The sequence below is a fragment of the Anoplolepis gracilipes genome, unplaced genomic scaffold, assembly GCF_047496725.1.
Source record: "Anoplolepis gracilipes unplaced genomic scaffold, ASM4749672v1 Contig19, whole genome shotgun sequence".
NCBI classification, from domain to species: Eukaryota; Metazoa; Arthropoda; class Insecta; order Hymenoptera; family Formicidae; genus Anoplolepis; species Anoplolepis gracilipes.
Window position 1 is genome coordinate 487,899 of NW_027328667.1, and position 22,844 is coordinate 510,742.

The 22,844-nt window shown below is 30.2% G+C and overlaps 2 protein-coding genes and 1 pseudogene across 4 annotated transcripts; 2 read left to right on the forward strand and 1 right to left on the reverse strand.

Annotated features, from left to right (window-relative positions):
• The first annotated feature begins 274 nt into the window (after positions 1-274).
• LOC140675550 (origin recognition complex subunit 1-like) lies at positions 275-5,729 on the forward strand. Of its 3 annotated transcripts, none has more exons than XM_072910138.1 (7): positions 275-570; positions 1,080-1,291; positions 1,370-1,646; positions 1,804-2,069; positions 4,683-4,966; positions 5,039-5,122; positions 5,456-5,729. In XM_072910138.1, the coding sequence occupies exons 1-7, from the start codon at positions 565-567 to the stop codon at positions 5,725-5,727; spliced, it is 1,401 nt and encodes a 466-aa protein (XP_072766239.1). In that variant the 5' UTR covers positions 275-564; the 3' UTR covers positions 5,728-5,729. The 3 variants fall into 3 exon arrangements, with proteins under 3 accessions (XP_072766239.1, XP_072766241.1, XP_072766242.1); XM_072910141.1 differs by having other exon boundaries at positions 281-570; positions 5,652-5,671; XM_072910140.1 differs by lacking the exon at positions 5,456-5,729 and having other exon boundaries at positions 279-570; positions 5,039-5,220.
• Positions 5,480-6,466, forward strand: LOC140675551 (uncharacterized). The gene is made up of 3 exons (XM_072910142.1): positions 5,480-5,619; positions 5,737-5,973; positions 6,059-6,466. Exons 1-3 carry the CDS (start codon positions 5,613-5,615, stop codon positions 6,403-6,405), a joined length of 591 nt encoding a protein of 196 aa, XP_072766243.1. The 5' UTR covers positions 5,480-5,612; the 3' UTR covers positions 6,406-6,466.
• A 12,429-nt stretch (positions 6,467-18,895) lies between these two features.
• The window catches only part of LOC140675574 (uncharacterized), a 33,694-nt pseudogene continuing 29,745 nt past the window's right edge, over positions 18,896-22,844 (reverse strand).

The following is a 22,844-nucleotide window of genomic DNA, read 5'->3' on the forward strand; positions in this document are numbered from 1 at the left end:
ATGGATCTAGCACGGACACGAACCACAATTTGTGGATCTAGCACGGACTCGAACCAATCGGTCGTTTTACCGTGGCACTGGAAAGTAGATCCAGCCGCGTAGTTCCAAAAACTCAATTGTGGATCCAGTTAGCGCCACTGTACGGCGGGGAAAAAGCGTTCCCTAAAAAACGGGGGCATGACCACTCTCAGTCTTCTCTCTGCTAATATATAAGAAAGTTAGCGGTCTAGTTATAGTATACAGTCTGTGAACTGAACTTGTTTTCGAACACGTCCTATGAATTCGTCATTCTTGGTCACGTGATCCTTTTTATTGCTCAATCGGTTTCAACGGCTCGTGAAAATTTACCTTTATTACATGTTATATGTAGAAAGCGTCTCACGAAAAATACCGGTATAGCCTCTTTCAAGTTTCTTTCAGGTTCAAGATTTATTTTGAAATAAGTTCAACGAATAATATTGAAACGAGAAGAGAAAAAACACAGGCAACAAGAAAAACAAAATCTTTTGCATATTTTGCTCTTTAAAAATTTTTAATACTGAGATTGCACAGAAGTTTATAAATATGGAGGTTAGTATAGTGTATATCATATATATGTGTAGTAAAATTTCAATATTAAAAGAATCATACGACTCCTTATTGCACTGACTCTGTTACTTCTATTATACATTACTTCTATTTCTCTATTGAAAAGGATCCAAAGTGGATCGAAACGTTTGGTACTGTTACAATTTATATACGTCAAATAGTAAACTTTTTTTTCACATTATATATACACGGTACTTACTGAACCCAGGTTCTAATTGGACTTTCTCTTTTTCTCATATAAATAATATTTAAACTTTTTTAATTAATTATTTTTAACAATTTATTAATTTTTAATTTATTATTTATTATTTTAATTGCCTGATAAATATGAATCAATAACACAATAAACAGATGAAAGTAAGATCAAAGCGTATAAGATAGAGACTATATATAATGTTACAAAAAATTGTTGACTATTAAACAAAAAGATAAAAATATAAAAAATGTTTTTGAATCAGTAATATAGAAAGGTTTAATAAATATTTATATAGGTAAAGTCACATCGCGCATCATTGAAACCTGGTGCTTTAACACCATCTGTAAAAGTAAGGACTAAAGCCTTAGCTAAACCAATTACACCATTACAAGAAGCTAGAATGAGGTTACATGTCAGTACAGTGCCTAAGTCATTACCTTGCAGAGAAGAACAATTCAATGATATTTATACATTTTTAGAAAGCAAACTAATAGACAATAGTGGAGGGTAATTTTAATAAATATCATTTAACACTTACTTTTAGTTACTAAAATAATACAAAATATGTACAAATATTAATTGCAGATGTATTTATATAAGTGGTGTCCCAGGTACAGGTAAAACTGCTACTGTAAATGAAATTATAAAATGTTTAAAGAGATCGGTAGAAAAGGGTAAATTAAACTATTTTGAGTTTATTGAAATTAATGGTATGAAATTATCTGATCCAAGGCAAGCTTATGTTCAGATTTTAAAGCAATTATCTGGAAAGGTTTTAACATGGGAACAAGCATATAATGCACTAGAAAAGAAATTCAGTAGCAATGCTAAGAGACCAATGACATTGTTGCTTGTAGATGAGGTATACATATATATTTTTATTTAATTTTTATTGTGTATATTTTCATTTATTTCTTATTTAATTGAATTTTTTGGATTTATGAATTTATATATTATTATTTTATTATTTATTCTATTGCATTAATTTTTATTGTTTTTTTCTTATTTGGATTTTATAGCTTGATTTATTATGTACAAAACGACAAGATGTGATATATAATTTACTAGATTGGCCTACTAAAATCTTTGCTCGATTAGTAGTTATTACTATTGCAAATACTATGGATCTCCCAGAGAGACTTTTAATGGGTAGAGTTACATCACGATTAGGTCTTACTCGAGTAACTTTTCAACCATACAATCATAAGCAATTACAAGAGATAATATTGACTAGACTTAAAGATATCAATATTTTTAAAAATGAAGCTTTACAATTAATTGCACGGTAAATATATCATATTTTTTATATTTTATATATATATATATATATATATATACAGGGTGGACCATTTTAATCCATCCATTCGAATATCTCGAAAACCAAGTCCGGGAGAGAAAAATGTTTCAGACAAAAGTTGTATGGTTTCGAGGGGGTCATAAGATGGTACCATTAGTTTGACCTTAAAAAGTCATTTGAAGGTCATGTGAAGGTCACTTCAAGTTTTTTAAATGGAACACCTTATATATTTTTACATATTCTTGTAGCTCATCTCGAGAGCTTTCCAAAACACTTATGACAAAGTATTTTTCATTAAGTATTTTTTGAGTTATAAGGCTTCAAAGTTGCAGTATTCTGACATAAAAAACAAGATATCTCATAAAATATTCATTTTATGATTATCTTACTCTAATACTTTTATGCACAGAATAACGAGACGAATCAATTGGCATAATTAAAACACATAATTATGTTAAAGTAGAAATGTGTAACTGTTAGTTGCAAATTCAGATTTTTACTTTAAAAACTTGAAGTGACCTTTACATGACCTTCAAATGACTTTTCAAGATCAAACCAATGGTACCATCTTATGGCCTCCTCGAAACCAAACAACTTTTGTCTGAAACATTTTTCTCTTCCGGACTTGGTTTTCGAGATATTCGACTGGATGGATTAAAATGGTCCACCCTGTATATGTCTTTGCACACATACATATGCATATTTTTTAACGTTTTATTGTATAACTTTGTTATATAAGTTTTTAAAATGTTCTCTAATTAAATATTATCATGTTTTACAAATTATACTAATTTTTAGTATATACAAGGTGTTCTCTCTCCCTGCAATTGATGATACAATTGAAAAGATAATAATTTTATGTGAAAAAAATAAGTCAAAGAAGTAAAATAAAATTTTTTAATATATATAAGGTCTTGCTTTTTGAGAAAAACAAATTGATTTCAAAATTTAAAAATGAGTAACATATTTAATATTTTGCTTTCTTTTAAACTTTAACAATTTTATAATAGGGTGTCTACTTTTTAGCAAAACATAAAAAATTGGTGAAAACATTGAATGTTATGGATTTCTTTTGTATCTCAAAAAAATCAGGCAATTCTCATTGAATTTTACTAGGAATAAGATTATTTAAAAAAATTTTGTCTTTGGTAATTTTATTCTTATATATATGCAGTCGATAATCCACCAATTCAAGTTGTAAATTATGTTTTATTATTTTTTATTATTTAATATTGTTTAAAAAATATTAAAAAGTTATATCTATTTTTTTATATATATTCAATATCGTAACAAAACATTGAACATAGAGTACTTATTCTTTATTAAAATTCTGTATTAAAATTTTTAATGACAAAAAAATAAAATTGATATGCAAGTGAAAAATGTTTATATTACAAAAGCTATTCAGTTTTTTAGTATATTTGCAAATCTGACACTTGAAACTTAAGCTCTGTGTTTTCTTTCATATAAGTGAAAAACATTTAAAAATACGTAATAAAAATTTATTTTAGAAAGTTACATTAAAAATCTTTAAAATATTTTCTTCATCTGAAGTTGTGAATAAAAATATCTAAAAGATTAGGAAATATAATGTTCCATTTACTAAAGTATTTAAAATATTATAAGTTACTGAAGAAATTGTGCATAAATATAGTCTGATAAATTTTATATTCTTAACAGAGAATACACACACACACACAGACACAAACACACACACACACACACACACATATATATTTATTTATTTATTTATTTATTTAATAAAATTAGGAGAAAGGCAATATGAGTCAAAAACAAAGTGTAAAGACACAACTAAAAATTTGAATTTTTTTTAAAAACCAAAAAATTCAAGAACAAATTGAATGTAAACAATACAAAGTTCTTAAAAGTATACAGATGTGCAAGTTGTAATATGTCCCTATTTAAAATTTTGGCTTGTATTGCCTTTCTCATGATGTTATTAGTTTTATTTAAGAATATTATAAATTAGTATTTATTATTTAATTATTAAGACTTGGAGACACATTCAATAATGTGTAATACATGATTATTAGTGGTCCCAATATTTTTAAAGCCAAATTTCTCGAAAACAAAATCTATGTTCAATAATTCTCAGTTTGGACCAGCTGGGACTAGAAATCTAGTTTATGTTACATATTATATATTATAGATTCCCAATCCCAGCTGGAAGTTTTTGAACGCAAATCTTTATATGAAATAATTTTTATTTTTTTTTTATATAAAATAATTAGTTATTATTTATGCCATCAATTATGGAACACTATGTTATTGTAAACTCTGTTGTTATAAACATGTATGTGTGCAAGTAAAACTAATATATATTCTATATATAATTATATATAATTTATATATATATATATATATATATATATATATATAATTTTTATAATTTATATATAATTATATATAATTTATTATAATTATGTTATAAAAAGAATTTTTTAAACTGTACTACTTATAAATAGTACTACTTTTTTATTGACAAAGAATTATTAATAAAATAAAATTGATAAAGTTTAATTTAATATTTTAAGAATCTTTACGTAATATAATAACTTATATTATTTTTATATACAATAGAAAAATATCTGCGGTATCGGGTGACGCTCGCCGTGCTTTGGACATTTGTCGTCGTGCAGCAGAAATTACCGAAATACGCAACGATACCACAGTAACCATACATGATGTAAACGAAGCTTTGTCGGAGATGATAACAAATCCAAAGGTTCAAGCAATAAAACATTGTTCGAAATTTGAACAAGTATTCTTGCAAGCCATATGTTCAGAAGTTACACGAACTGGTGTTGAAGAAGTTCGTTTTATAAATGTTTACAAACAGTTTGAATTTTTATGTTCCTTTAATGGTTTGTATAGAGACAATTAATATAAAGTAATATAAAAAAATTGTACATTTTAATAATTTTTTTCTTTTTAAGGCTATGAAACACCCAACATCACTCAAACATTTGATATTTGCACAAAATTAGATGATTATAGATTGTTAATATATGAATATTCAGGTAGTAATATACATCAAAAAATTCTATTAAATATATCAAAGGATGATATACATTATGCATTACAAAGCATTGAGCTCGATTAAAAATATGCATAAGATTTAGAAATAAATGTCTAATTTATTATTACTTTATCATATAGAATATATTCTTGATAATATTTTATAATTAACGAATTTGTGTATAATTGAAATATTTTCCTGTTATATTGTAATGGAACAAAGCAGGATAAAATATAAATAAGATTTTTGATAAGTTGACTTATATCTCTATTTTACATACTTATATCTCGTCACAATAAAAATCTAATGAACAAATATGTGTATGTGTATTCAGAGTTAATATATACATTATTGAAGTATACTATAGCTAGTACAGCTATCTATTATTGGAAAAATTACACAATTCAAGTTCAGCGTCGAACATCCTCTCTCATTTGTATAAATAGTCTGTTATATATTTGTATCCTGCATTCTGTACTCTGCATCTTACAATGTCATGTAAGTAATGTGTCATTTATTTTCTTTTTAAGTTTGAAGAAGAAGAAGACTATATTAAGATTATCTTTCTGTAACAAAAATATATTTAATATTTATATACATATATAATATATTCAGTAACGAGTGATGACAATATCGAAGAAAATATTATTTCGTTATATAATGTTCAAAAGTGGGAAGAAATAACTGCTTTATCTTGCACAACTAATGATCTCAGGAGATTATCATGGATATTGCCTGATTTAAATGATTTGTATTGGATGAATAATATTATACGAAAGTATAAGTTATTTGGAATTGCAAGCATCGGTTGTGGTTGTGGATTACTAGAATGGTTATTACAAAAATATTCAGGTAAGTTTTTGAAATAAAAATATATTAATATTTTCTTTTAATAATATTTTTACAGTTTGTTTTTTTTTTATAATATACTTTTAAGGATTAGACGTTATAGGCATAGAATTGGATAGTTCCTGGTGGAATAGCAAATATTCTCCACCACAATTCTTGAAAAATATTATTTTTATTGAGAAGGCATCAATGAATTTTCAAGTACCAAAACGATATGCTATGTTATTTTGTTACTTTAATAACAATAGTGCATTTTGTAATTATATAGAAAATTACAAAGGCAATTTAATTCTCGTTATTGGACCTATGCAACAGGATAATTGTACAACAGACCCACTACCATTTGATAAAAAATTTGAAAAATATTATTGGAAATTAATAGATAAGAAAAAACTTGTACGTTCCAATGATTATATTACTGCATATACTAAATAAAGATTCTAATATGAAAAAGATAAGAACTATAAATTACAAAATCCAACTCCATAACACTTTTCCTAACTATGCAAACAACAAAAGAAATAATTTTAAGAAAATTTTATAAAACAACTTATTTGGAATATACAAATTATGAAATCCTAGATAATGTTGTTAACACAGATATTTATATTATTAGACTTTTCTTATGAAGAGAGCGTTCTCAGTTTTATGTACATACAAACACATATATAAAGTATGTCTCTGCACATTGATGGCTCATGTGTATGTATGTATATATGTATGTATGTATACATATATATATATATATATATATATATATATATAAAGAGAGAGAGAGAGGGAGAGAGAGAAAGATAGAAGGGGAAGGTGGGCCATCTCTTGTGAACATGTGGTCTCGTATAAGTTCCTATAAATTTTTTTTATAACGCATCTTTACTGAGATTTGTCTTTAAAGTTAAAATTTGAGAATTATTTTTCTGAAATAACTTATATCATTCTATAGATCTTAATAATATTATATTAAGTAAAGATCTTTAAACTAACATAATAGGTTTCTTCCCTTGGAGAGCCAGATACAGACCACCTATAAGCCTTTCAACTTACAAAACTTTAAAGCCAATAGGTTTTCTTTTATTTTTAAATCTGTTTATAAATTTTCAACATCTTTCTCTAAGAAAAAGGTACTTTTGTTCACTCAAGGTGATATTAATAAGAAATCTATTACACTATTTAAAAAATTTTTAATTAATAAAAAAAAAAGTTCTTATATATATATATTATTAAGATATGTATGTATGTATCTACGTATGTATGTATGTATGTGCTCTCTCTCTCTCTTTAAAAAATCTTTAAAAAATTTACAAAAGAATACGTTCAGTTAAAAGAAATTGATTTTATAGCTCAAAAATAAATATAAAATCAGTATACAGGCAAATTAATTACGATTTTAAAAAGTTATTTTAAAAACGTATTGCAAGTCTAATAAAGTAGAAGGAAGTAAAAATATGTATAAAGAAAAAATTTACATCGTTTAATGCTATATTTTCAAACAAAAATCATATTTATTACAATCTACAAATAATCAATCTTATTTATTATACTCTATAATTTTATAGTCAGTTTTTCTGCTTCGACCCGAGCACGCCAAGTTTGTGTTTTCGTCACTTTGTGAAAATTAGTATACCTTTTACATTTGGCATATTGTCTACTGATCTCATATTTATTTTTGAGCTGTAAAATCGATTTTTTTTTATAAAGATTTTTTGTGAAGATAAGATTGAACAAACACATTTGTCTTCGTGACAAACTAAATTCAACTTAAATTATAAAATGGTAAGCCTAATTATATATTTAAACAAATAAAATTTATTATATAAAAATTTATTGTATAACTATAAACAATATTATACAAAAACATATACAAGAAGTTTTTATTGACAGATATACAATAAATTTTAAATTAGAACACATTGAACACATAACTGAACAACAATGGAAAACAGTTAATCCCAAAAAAAGAGGACAGAAATAAAAACCGCTTGTAATTGTAAAAGTATCCGTAGGATTAAAGATAATATAATGTATATGCAAGATTTTAATGTAAAAAGACACAATAAGTAAATGTCGAAATGTTCCACACTATTATAATATCTGACAATAAATGTCAATTTAATTAAGTTAATAATATATATCTAACAATTTATATAGCTCATATTTGATGTTGCGTTTGATATTACATTTACATGTATAAACATTATATGTCTATATAACATTTATTTACAATTAATTATATTAATATGTATATTACATCTGTAACTATGTATGTATATGATACTTAAAACAAGTTATATGTACTTTCATGCATGTACTTAATTTATACAATGCATATGTTATGTATATATAAAATACAGATAATTTTTAATTATAAATAAAATTTATTGATTGTAAAATGTATCAATAATTTATTATTTATTAACTGTTTACAACATATATTATAATAAAATATTAAATTGTCATCTAAAATAATAAATTGTTACTTATTCTTAACTAATTATTATTTTTATAAAAAATAACAAAATTTTTCAGATTGTACATGGAATAAGAATAATTCTAATTATAAACTTGATATGAAATAATCATACTTATATTTGACTTATTTTTATATGAAGAGGGATTTATCCTTAATTATTTTACTAATTTAAAAAGATATATTAATTTATTTTATAAAAATCTAGAGTAACTTTTGTATAAAAAACACATTCATATAGTTATATAACTATTATTTTATACCTATGACATTGTTTCTGTACACTTGTGCTTATACAAAAAAATTATACATTATGTATATAAAATTATTTTATTATAAGCATACATATTCCTATTTATTCATGTTTGACTCTACACAATGCAATATACGACTTTTTAGTGGACAAATCATGCCACCCTACTGGACCCCTCTCACAATCAGCGCAAGCTAAGTACTTGACATTACCTACTGTATGTGACACACCAATATTTTCAAAAGTATACATATCTTCTACTAACCAGTAGTTCAAAATAACTTCTGACTGAATGTCTTTACCTTCTCCTTTGCTATGAATATAAGGTAACGCAAACTGTAAAAAATATTTACATTATTTATTTACTTAATTGTACAATTATCTATTTAGATAAGTTTTTAGGAATGAATATTTTCCACAAATAAGAAATTTATATAGTATATATCATATAAAATAACCAATATAATTTTTAAGTTGTAAATAATCTGCAAAATGTAAAAAACATAATATATTAAACACGTTTTTAAATTAACAATAATAAAGCAACATAAATACATTGATGATTAAATTAATATTATGTAAAAGAAATAAGTAGTCGTGTAATTTTTTCAATATTGAGATGTTACTACGTTCACAATACTAACCTCCAATATTGAGATGTTACGTATACAATACTAACCTCCATATTTATTAACCTGGCAGTCCCAGGATTAAGCATTTTTGAAGGGCAAAATGTACAATAGATTTTGGTTTTGTTTTTGCCTTCTGCGTCTTTTTTCGTCTCAATAATCGTTTCAATAATATTCGTTGACATTATTGTTCAAAATAAATATTGAACCGAATTGAGCGATATGGGTATTAGTGTAGTTTGTTAGAAAGACGTGAAACGTGAAGCGTGAAGATGGCTAACCAAAATTAATAATTTTTTGAACATTCAATAATTTTAATCAATTGTTGATTATTGTTGGTCTGATTTTGGCGTTTATTGGTTATTAATTTAATTGATATTAACAAAATAAATACCTGATCATACCTAAAAATAATTTTTAATATTTTTTAAATTAATTGTATGTTAAATCGATAGGAAATTGATTGTTAGTTTCAATTTCTTCAATGATGTTTGCTGATGGATTATTTATTAATTACAACAAAATAATTTTCAATAATGCACATACTGCGCATGTGCAACTCCCAACCACGAAGTTGGCTCTCTAGAAATATATTATTTTCCGCGGCTTTCCAGTAGAGTTCCTTTCCTCTAGATCCTTGCGCCGCCGCGCCACGCCGCCGCCGCCGCCGATAAATAATCATTCATCGATTCCGCCGCCGCCAATCTTAAAATTTTCGTCAAACACCGCCGCCAAAAATTAATGCGGCGCGCCGAAAAAATAAATTTGCAAGAGATAAAACTCAATGAATACGTTTACATGTCACTTTTATGGCCGTTTCTACCAATGTCGTTTAATTTTAATCTTAGCTTACTCATTCTCTTTGTCTTCTTCTAAAGGCCTTTGCACGTACAAAAATTTTAGTCGTAACCATAAGGTCATAAGAAAATTGATCAATCACAGTTGATTATTCTTCTGAACTTCAACTGGGATTGGTCAATTTCTTAAGTCTTACGCCTATAGGTCCGAATTCATAGGCCCATATTCTGAATCCTCTTTTGCTTTCAACATGAACAAAAGCATTGAAATTCCAATATTGAACTTTATCGATTCCGTCATAAGTTAACAGTTACGGCCTCTAAACCAGCCTTAAATCTGATTGGCTGTATGCCACTTTTAAAAGCCCTTTTATCGATAAAAGAGGATTCATAATATGGACCATAGTAGTTTCTCAAATCTTAAGATTAGAGAATTTCTTAATCTATCATAATACGACCATTTCATTGGTTAAGCTATTCTATTCAACCAATGAAATGGTCGCATTAGGATAGATTTAAGAAATTCTCTAATCTTAAGATTTGAGAAACGACTATGAATTCGAGCCTGCTGCTTTACAATTGTTGTAAAATTCATGAATCTGATTGGCGTATGCTGTTAGATTTAGCCAAAATTAAAAGTATACACTAATTAGATTCACGCATTTTACACAGTTGCAAAGCAGCTTTTTTTCCTGAACGCAGCCAATGATACATGTAAACGTATTAATATTTCATCGTATATTTAGAAGTTGTGTCTCAAATATAATAAATATTAATTTATTTCAAATAAGACTAATATTTACTTTTCTCGAGTGTCATTTTATTAAAACATTATTACAACAAAGATTTTAGGTACAACTTATAGTAATAGAAAATGTATTATTATGTTATGATAATTATGAATTGTGCTGTTATAAATTAATTAGTCTTTCTATAGCAAAAATTAAATGCACTTATATAGTCTATATTATTTTCTGTTAGAATTAGATTAGAATGACTTAATGTTAATAATTTTATTTTCAGACAGTTTATAAAACAAAATGTCACTTAACGAATGTGCAGAAATAGATGTTGACGAGTCAAATGAAAATATTGATAATAATGAACTAAAAAAAAATAAAAATCTTATAGTGAGTATTGAAAATTCCACTCGTACTCGAAGTATTACCAGAGAACATTTTGGCATGCTTAAAAATAGTGAAAAAAGTATTGTAGTAGACAGATTTCACGTATATTGTAAGATGTGTTTTATGCATCCTGATGGACGAAAAATATGTAGATATAAAAAAACAGTTAGTACTGGAAATTTAATTGTCCACTTAACAGAAGAGCATAATATAAAATCAACACAGTTATCAAATCAAAGAGCCAACATTAAGAGATTCTTTCATTCTTATGGACAATCTGAACAATCATCCAAATCTTCAAAAATTACAGAGAAAAAAAAAGAGCTAAGTGATAGCATGACTATCTGGTTTTGTAGAGATCTCATTCCGTTTTTTGAAGCTGAAAAAGATGGATTAAAAGACTTTTTAAAAATACATGGTATTATACAAAATGATGTGGATATGCCACATCCAAGTACATTATCTCGACATTCACTTTCAAGGGTATATAATGATTGCGTATTTGTTGTTAAAGCAAAAATAAATGAGGATAATCAAGTGCAATTTCACTAACCACGGATGCGTGGACTGATAATTATCGTTATATTCCATTTATGACTTTCACTTTACATTGGATATCGCCTACAGAAATCCAGTTGAGATCATGTACATACATTACGAACAAGTTTCTTACCACATCCTCATACGGCAGATAATATTGTTGAAGAATTAAAAAAGGTATTAACAAAATTTAATTTAAACGACAAAATTATAACTCTCGTAATTGATGGAGGAACAAATATGATTAAAGCTGCAAAACTTATGAAAATTGAGAGGGTACCTTGTATTGCACATGGACTCCATAATTTAGTGATGGTAGACACTATTTCCAAATTACCAGATGTTAATAATGTTATAGTTAAAGTTAAAAGTATTGTAAAAATTCTTGCTTTTAAAACTCAAGATATTAATAAAACAAAAGAAATTATTTAACAAGAGACCATTAATAATATATTAGACAGTGCTGAAAACTTAGAAGAGATTTTAGAAGCTGATGTAAGATTTAATTCCACACTTTTCGAAAATAATAATGAGCATTCATATGCTCAGGGCTTTCCTTCATTTATATCACATTCAGGATTACATAAAAATGTATCAACTAGATGGAACAGTACACTAGAAATGTTATCGAGTTTACTTAAAAATAAAGGTAAGTTGAACTATGATAAAATTTATATTTATCTGAATGTATTGGCATTATAAATTTGTAAAATATTATTTACAATAAATTTTTCTATTTTACTGTAGAAGATATATGTTTAAGTTAATAATGTAAACATTACTAAAGAATTATGTAACTTATGCAATTAATATTTTCCATTTATAATATATAACATGTATAACAATTAAACATATGTATAACAATTAAATAATTTACATTGGACATATTTATATGTTATGATAATTGAAGTAATTTAAATATTTGATTAAATTAAGAAAACATCTCTTTATTATCGTATAATTATAAAACTATATACCATTTTATTATCGTATAATTATAAAACTATATACCATTTTATTATCGTATAATTATAAAACTATATACCATTTTATTATCGTATAATTATAAAACTATATACCATTTTATTATCGTATAATTATAAAACTATATACCATTTTATTATCGTATAATTATAAAACTATATACCATTTTATTATCGTATAATTATAAAACTATATACCATTTTACAAACATTAATATTCAAAACTTTATGTATTATTATAATAGTTTTTTATTTAAATGTTATAATTTATTTTTTAGAGATAGTGATACGCTGTTTGGCAATGAATAAACGTTATGATGCAATTCCTACAAGCAATGAATGGAAGGAAATCGAGGGTGTAGCAGACTGCTTAATAAGTATTAAAACAGCAACAGAAATTCTTTCAGGAGTAGAATATCCAACAACCAATCTTGCACTTTTATTTAGGTTTGTAATATATTTTTAAATGAATATAGAAATTTAAAATAAAGAGCAATATCATAAAATGTGTATTGATGTAATGTTCTTATTCAAATTTAATAGTTTTGTATTTTAACGTCACTAATTTATTTTACATAAGAAAGAAGTTATTAAATGCTACTATATCAACTTTTTCTTTAATTTTTTCAGGGCAGAAGTTGAAAGTAGCATGTATGTAAATGAAGATGATTCGGATATAGTAAAACAACTTAAAAAAACTATTTTACAGAATATAAAAAAGCGATTTCCAATTCATGAAACTCATGTTTGTGGAGCACTTCTGTATCCGACATTCAAAATGTTAAAGATGTTGCAGAATATCTCATAACAAACAACAATCTCCAGAAGAATTTTTAAAGTATATGATATATAAAATAATGCCTTCGAGCATTATAGCTGAGCAAGTTAGATAATAATTATCAAATATTCAATTGTATTTATGATATAATTAGATTCTCTAGATGTTTATTTTTGTTTTACAGGTATCTAATAAAAAAAGAGATGATTCTAACAATAAGTCACTTCTTGGAGTTAAGAAATTAAGATTAGAATTGGCTGCAAAACATACAAATATTATTCCTCATGAAGATCCCATTTTTATCGAAATTAAAAAGTATTTACATATTTCAGAATCTATTGAAGATCCCCTACAATGGTGGAATAAAATGAAATTATCAATGCCAAATTTGTACAAATTGGTATGTTGCATTTATGCTATACCAATTACAAGTTTAGTATCTGAGTGTGCATTCTCTTCTGCAGGTTTACTTATTACGGCAAAACGTTCTGTGTTAAAACCATCAAAAACTAATAAAATATTATTTATTCATGATAATTTTAAATTAATAAAAGATATATATTTAAAATCAGTATCAGTAAAATAAATATAATATAATAAAATAAATAAAATATAAATATAAATGCAACAAATCAATTTGTACCAATTAAAATTAAAATTATAAGTTTCTGTTAGAATTTAATTCTGATAACTTTCTGTTAGGTCCGTTCTACAATGAGTCGTAAGTCGTAAGTCGTAGACAAATTGACCAATCATGGTTGATTGTTTCAAAAATAATCAACCATGATTGGTCAATTTGCCTACGACTTACGACTTACGACTCATTGTAGAACGGGCCTAAGCCGGATCTACATTGGTCGTATCGTAACGTCGCAAATCGTAAGTCGTAGGCAAATTGACCAATCATAGTTAATTATTTTTGGAATAATCGACTATGGTTGGTCAATTTGTCTACGATTTACGACTTGCGACGTTACGATACGACCAATGTAGATCCGGCTTTATGTTCACGTTCAATTTCATTTCAGTTCTTTTTTCTTTATAACAATTTATAACATATTGTATTTAAACAATATTAGTGATATATTGTGATATATGATGTTATATATATTACAATATATATTATGAAAATTTATAATATATGAAAATATTATAATATATGTAAAATTTATAATATATATGAAAATATAATTAAAAAAAACATTATATTTTAATTTTCCAAGCTTATTTATTGAAATATTTTAAAGATGAGTTTTTTTATTAACGCCGCCGTTTGCCGCCGCCGCCGATAAATTATCATTCGCCGATTACGCCGCCGCCGAAAAAGAAAATTTTCGACGAATCCGCCGCCGCCAAATTATTTTGTCTCTAACGCCGCCGCCAATGTGAAATGTAACGGTGCAAGAGTCTACTTTTCTCCATGTATGTAATACTACTATATTACTAACGGAAGTCGAAAAATTGTAGCCAACATTACGGTGCGGACAATACTTCGTGTCTCGCTCTAGCAAGGAATATTGTGCGATGTGCTGATATATAGGGTGGACCATTTTAATCTATCCAGTCGAATATCTCGAAAACCAAGCCCGGGAGAGAAAAATGTTTCAGACAAAAGGTGTATGGTTTCGAGGGGGCCATAAGATCGTACCATTGGTTTGACCTTGAAAAGTCATTTGAAGGTCACGTGAAGGTCACTTCAAGTTTTTTAAATGGAACACCCTATATATTTTTACATATTCTTGTAGCTCATCTCGAGAGCTTTCCAAAACACTTATGACAAAGTATTTTTCATTAAGTATTTTTTGAGTTATAAGGCTTCAAAGTTGCAGTATTTTGACATAAAATACAAGATATCTCATAAAATATTCATTTTTTGATTATCTTACTCTAATACTTTTATGTACAGAATAACGAGACGAATCAATTGGCATAATTAAAACACATAATTATGTTAAAGTAAAAATCTGAATTTGCAACTAACAGTTACACATTTTTACTTTAACATAATTATGTGTTTTCTTTACACTAATTGATTCGTCTCATTATTCTGTGCATAAAAGTATTAGAGTAAGATAATCAAAAAATGAATATTTTATGAGATATCTTGTATTTTATGTCAAAATACTGCAACTTTGAAGCCTTATAACTCAAAAAATACTTAATGAAAAATACTTTGTCATAAGTGTTTTGGAAAGTTCTCGAGATGAGCTACAAGAATATGTAAAAATATATAGGGTGTTCCATTTAAAAAACTTGAAGTGACCTTCACGTGACCTTCAAATGACTTTTCAAGGTCAAACCAATGGTACAATCTTATGGCCCCCTCGAAACCATACAACTTTTGTCTGAAACATTTTTCTCTCCCGGGCTTGGTTTTCGAAATATTCGACTGGATGGATTAAAATGGTCCACCCTGTATATATATGTGCCTATTCATATTTCTCGAACAAGCCGCGTATAATAAGCCACGCCTCTATAGACGTCACGCATGCGCAGCACAGCAGAAATTCCTGCTATACTTGTCTCTTTTCAGCGTATCTTTTTTCTCTTTTCCTCTTATGGGTGTTAGCAATATAGTAGTATTACATATATGCTTTCCTCTAGTAAAGGCCGCCGCACACACTTTTACATAACGCATAATGCATATACATAAGGAATTCGATCGGTTGAATTCCTTATGCATGTGTTTATAGACCAATCAGTTTCCTTATATATGTGCATTATGCGTTATGTAAAAGTGTGTGCGGCGGCCTTTAAGTCTATAGCAAAATGCATAAATTGCATGTGCATAGCATAAGAGCGTATGGACCAATAATAATATTATGTAAATTAATATGGCGACTTAATACTTGATGCTCATTGGTCCATACAATCTTATGCTATGCACATGTAGTTTATGCATTTTGTGTGCGATAGCCCTTAGACCGGTTTACAATAAATGTAGTAAGCCTTAAGTTGTAAGAAATTAACTAATTACAATTGACTTTAGAGAAGAATAATGAATATTTCTTACGATTTAAGGCTTACTACAGCTATTGTAGACCCGGCATACACATAGGCCGATATTCATAGTCCGTTCTTATATATAAGATCATCTTAAGACATGTTTTTAGTTGACTTAAGACTAAAAACTACGTTCAACCAATCAGATGGCCGAATAAAATTTTAAGACCTTACTTAAGATGAGCTTGAATGTAAGAACGGACTATGAATACCGACCATAGTAAGGATAGACTGGCCATAGTCGGAGTGGGGACTCGGAATAGGGACTGAGTTCCGTATGTTACATTTGTATGTATATTCCTTACTATGTCTATGATATACAGTCGGACCTCTTATCCTACGATATTTTTGGTCCGGAATCTTCCCCTTAAACCTCTGATCCTACGACAAAAATTTGAGAGTGGGGATATAATGCCCCTTTCGCGGTCGTAGCATGAGAGGATTTTTTGTCGTAGGACAAGAGGTTTCGTAGCATAAGAGGGTCGTAAGATAAGAGGTCCGACTGTATACATACAAATGTAACATACGGAATCTCAGTCCCTGTTCCGAGTTCTCTTGTTTCTCTTTTCAGAGAGCTTTGCGCATGCGCGAAAAAGAGAAGAAACGCACCAAGCCATTCAGAGTGTGTCTTTTTTTACCTGAACTTACTCCCACTCCGACTATGGCCAGTCTGTCCTTACTATGGAGTTAAGACTACAGACTCCTATATAATACTAGACTGCTAACTCCTTATGTATAAAGCAGCTCTAAATTTATATACAAACAAGTATGTATGGCATCTCTTTCTGCGCATGCGCTGTAAAGGCGCGTGTTGCACGCATGTACATCACTGATCTATATGTATACTAGATGGATAAGGGATACACATTGTTCTGCGGCTGAAACTTGTGACCAATAGAACACCGGAAACTGCCATTAAAATCGGGACCTATGTCTGCACAAGCGGGACATTTAAATTACTAAAATCGAAACCTATGTCTGAACAAACAGGATTTAAATTAATAAAAATTTTACTATTAAATATTATTTTTAATGTTATTTATTGTTTAATGTTATTTTTATTTTTATCTTGATAATCTTACAAAGTAATTGTATAGTTTGTAATGAAGAAGTCGCTTCAAGAAGATGATAATATCTCTCTGTTATATGCTCCTTTTATGGTCCTTAGTAGAGTCTTATATAACAGAGAAGCGACATCGATCTCCCACCACCACCTCCAGCACCGCCATATTGTGCCCGCTCCAGAACTCTAGTAAACATTAGAGTCCTATATAAACAGAGAAGCAACATCGATCCCCACCACCACTTCCAGCACTGCCATACTCCGTTTATATAGGAGACGTGTACCCTGTCCCACCTGTGACGATTCGCGGAGGTCCCCCTCTTCTGGGGGAAGACCAAAGCGAAACGGGGGTAGGGTCGCATGACAGTTAACGGAGGGGGGAGGGCGGGGTGACTCGGGGGTTAAGGGTCCGCCTGTCCCTGATGTTCACCCTCCCCGCCCAGTCATCCGACCAGGCGGTGAACACGGGGACCCTAAGGCCCCCTCGCCCCTAGCCACGTAGTAAGATTACCGAGGAGTACCCTCCTCCCATTTCCCTCTTCCCTATCCTTTCTCCCTTGTGGTGGCGTCCCCCCTTTGCGTCTTAGCGTCTTAGTGGGTACGCCCTATGGGGTGAGAATGGGGGAGGGGGTCCGGACGGGGCTGTGAACACGGAGTCGGTATATTTTAATATACCGACCTCTCGCCCCAAAACAGACCGTCTGATCCGGCGGCCACTTAGGGGCGGGTAGAACATCTCCCACCCCTTGGAGTCAAGGGAGGGTGAGTGCGGCAACACTCATCCCCTATTGCACCTTGACCCCAGTGAAGGGACGGCGCTGCGGTGGTGGTTCCCGCAACATCATCGGCGGTGTGTCATTGGGACTTGTCTCAATGGCGCACCAAATAAAGGGAGCCCTTTGGGCTTGGGCGAGGGGGGGTTCGGGATAGTGCCGCTGGCGAGGCCCGTCCCCCCCATTAATCGCCGGATTAGACCACCCGTAGGAGTTTAAGTGGGTATGCCCGTAAAATACAGAGAATCCCACATACCCCTCAGGGAATTCCCGTTCTCCGGGGGGATGCGTAATGCATTTCCCCTACGTAAAAAAAAGGTACTTTTACCCGATATTTAATAATTTAAACTCCGAAACATTTATGTTCTTTTTTTTGATGTCCTCGCATAAATTTTTTGTGCTTAGATTAATGTTTGGGATAAAATCTTTTTCCGTAGTGTCTATTATGTTAACGGTTCGACTATGTAGTAAAATATTATCTGAAATAGTATCGCATTTTCGAGATAATGTGATTATTCCATTCGAATGCAACTATGTCCGACGTGGTTTGTCATTTGGACATATAGTAAAATGTGAAGAGTTTCCTCATGCGGTGTCGAATAAATCCAAGAATTCGCGGGTTTCAATTGGTACCGAACAATATTATGAATTTTTATTAAACGTATATCATATTTTTTTAATATGTTATCTAATCTAGTTGATCTTAACAGTTCTGACTCGCAACTATGAATACCCGTAATCTGGAATAATAAATTTGTTTGTTTACAGATCATCGCATTGTTAACCTTTTTGCATTTCGCTATGTCGTGATCTGTTAAATGTGTGTATCGTAGTTTATCGGTTCTAAGTCCTATATATGTGTGCGTTGAATTGATAAATGCGTAAACATTTTCTTCATTTTGTTGATAGGTAGTGGAATTACATTATATAAGATAAAATCGGTTTCGTTGAGTAATGGAATTTTAATGATATAAACTAACCTATGGTTTTTATAAAATATATTTAAGTTGCTAGAATGAATTAGATTATTAAATTGATTAGGTACTAGTGTTACAAATAATCTTTTGTTGTTTATTATATGATGCGAATCTTTTAAATTAGGGAAAATCTCACAAGCTTGGCGCAGATGGCGCTGTAGTAGTTGGAGATCAGAAATTATCACATGTCATATAGCTGACTCGATCTTTTAAGTATTAAGACAACAAAACATATTTTGTCGCAATGCCTTAATGTTGTGTTGTTCCTACATGCTCAAATAGAAAATCTGGGCATCGATTTCCGCGCGATAAAGCTCTTCTTAAAGCATGGATAATTGCTATAAAACGTGACAAGTTTACTCCGACTCATAACAGTCGGATTTGTAATGATCATTTCAAAGAGTCCGACTATTTCATCCCTAAAAACTCCGTTTGTGAAAATCGTAAGTATTTTATATGTAAATAAAAATTTAAATTTGTGATATTATTATTAAGTAATATGCTAAGTAGTTTTGCATATTGTTGATGCGCGTTTTAACCTATTTGTTTGTTTACATATTGAACATCATTCTTCGTAATTTCGTTCTATTCTTTAAAATTTTTCGACATTTTAACATCATTTATTTTTACTTTTTGTCACAGCTAAACCAAGACTGAAGCCAACAGCTGTACTGTCTGTATTTTCTTGGAGTCATAAGTCATCTATCAATTCCATCAATCGAGCTATACGAGCCGAAAGAAGAGCAGAGGCAAAGAATAAGAATTCTATTACATTAGAGAAAGAAACCTCTTCCTCTAATGTAATAGAAGAAAGAAATGGAGTTGATTTTGAATTGGACCATTTTGAGTTGTTTGATCAACATCTTGATAATTTATTAAATGTAGATGTAGAAGAAGTAACTTTGATTGAACAATCTCGTTCCATTTCTATTCAATGTAATTTATTAACTGATAATGATATGAGTGCACTACAAGTTGAAAAGTGTGATATTGAAATAAACACTGCTACTATGCCTAATTATTATTTAAATATTGAAGACTTTCGAGACCTTAAACGATCTGAAGAGCTTCAGTTTTATACAGGCTTTGACAATTATGAACACTTTATGTTTGTATATTGTTTTCTTGAACTTCAAGTAAACAATTTGCAATATTATACGTTTGTGCTTTAATGAAGCAAAGTGTGATAGTTCTGTCACCAACTAATGAATTTTTCTTAACTCTCATAAAATTGTGTCGCAATATGCTAATGAAAGAACTCGGTTATAGATTTGGAATCAGTATGAGTAGTGATATAAGGGGGATTCTAACTCAGGAGCTCGAAGGAGGGGCGGGGGCGGGGGGGACTGCGGACGCGGGGGGGGGGTGACGTCACGCAGGTCCGCGGCGCGGTTGGTAGGCGAGGGGTACGCGGAGAGGGGGAAAGGTTCGCGACACAGCTGTAGGTCCGCGGCGCAGTTGGTAGGCGAGGGGTACGCGGAGAGGGGGAGAGGTCCACGACACAGTCGCAGGTTCGCGGCGCGGTTGATTGGCGAGGGGACAGCGGAGAAGGGGGAAGAGGTCCGCGGCGCGGTTGGTAGGCGAGGGGTACGCGGAGAGGGGGAGAGGTCCGCGACACAGCCGCAGGTCCGCGGTGCGGTTGGTTGGCGAGGGGACAGCGGAGAAGAGGGAAGAGGTCCGCGGCGCAGCCGGTAGACGAGGGGACAGCGGAGAGAAGAGAGAGGTCCGCGACACAGCCGGTAGACGAGGGGACAGCAGAGAGGGAAGAGAAAGGTCCGCGGCGTAACCGATGGGTCCGCGAGAAGGGAGATGGATAGAGAGAGACGACGCGATAGGCGTTCGCAACGCGATAGACGGAGACGACGCGATAGGCGTTCGCAACGCGGTAGACGGAGACGGCGCGATAGGCGTTCGCAACGCGGTAGACGGAGACGACGCGATAGGCGTTCGCAACGCGGTAGACGGAGACGGCGCGATAGGCGTTCGCAACGCGGTAGACGGAGACGGCGCGATAGGCGTTCGCAACGCGGTAGACGGAGACGGCGCGATAGGCGTTTGCAACGCGGTAGAAAGAGACGACGCGATAGACGCGTGGTATAGGATAGGATAAGGAGAGCGCTATGTGCATTGTACATAGCGTAGGACAATGAGAGCATGATGTGGTGGAAAAAGGAGAGCACAATACGGCATAGCAGTAGGAAGATAGTGTGAGAGAGAAAGAAGGAGGGTGTGGGGAAATGATAGCGGGAGTGCGATAAGACGGAGGCTAAGACGTACGCGAGAACGCAGAGAATTTTTGTATGTTAAGCTTTTTTTTTTATAATATTAAATATTATCTAATTATGTATTATTATATATTAAATATTATCTAATTAAATCTAATTATGTATTATTATATATTAAATATTATCTAATTAAATCTAATTACGTATTATTATATATTAAATATTATCTAATTAAATCTAATATGGGGGAAGAAGGATGGGATAGATCAGGCCTGTAGTCGGTTTGCCCATTTCGGCCGATTTTGTGCATTGGCATCCCCACTCCTCTTATTTCGTAGCAACTAGATTACTCGCGGAAACGTAAGACGCTCGAGCTCAAGAACGATATTAGCTGTAAATTATATGGGTGCGTAATGCCCTGTATACTTTTGTTTATAGACTTATATTCTTATATTAAAGTTAAAAGAGACACTGAAATGGACACATACATACATACATACATATATATAAATAATATATATATACATATATATATATATACACATATAATAATTTAAGAATTTAAATATAAATATATACATGTAAAAATACCACACATAAACACTATATATATATATATATATATATATATATATATATATATATATTGTATATGTTGTGTTTATATGTGGTATTTTTACATGTATATATTTATATTTAAATTCTTAAATTATACATATATATATATATATATATATATGTTGTGCATATATGTGATATTTTTATATGTATATATTTATAGTATATTGTATTTAAATTTATTTTTCTTATTTATATATATGTTTATTTTTATTTATCTTTATATATATGTATATGTATGTATGTATGTATATGTATGTATACGTATATCTATATATATGTATATATATATATATATATATATATATATATATATATATATATATATATTATATCTATTAACATTAAATTGATATATGTGTGTATATACATATAATATATATGTATATATACACACATATATCAATTTAATGTTAATAGGTTTCCACATCATCCTTGAGGTACTATTATCGATGCGTTTTTTTTAAAGTGGTTTCCCCAGTAAGCCTAATCCACTAACTAAAACTACAACTCTATTTACATTTTTTTGCTTTAAGCAACGAAATATCAACATCAATGTTTGATGCATTTATTCGCATCAAAGAAGATAAAGATGTATCGTTTAAACATGAGCGTGTATCTGATTTTATGTTTCATTTTTG

Coding starts and splice junctions, on each gene's coding strand:
- LOC140675550 (XM_072910138.1), top strand. Junction 1,292..1,369: donor CTAATAGACAATAGTGGAGG/GTAATTTTAATA, acceptor TATTAATTGCAG/ATGTATTTATATAAGTGGTG. Junction 1,647..1,803: donor CATTGTTGCTTGTAGATGAG/GTATACATATAT, acceptor TGGATTTTATAG/CTTGATTTATTATGTACAAA.
- LOC140675551 (XM_072910142.1), top strand. Junction 5,974..6,058: donor GTTATTACAAAAATATTCAG/GTAAGTTTTTGA, acceptor TATACTTTTAAG/GATTAGACGTTATAGGCATA.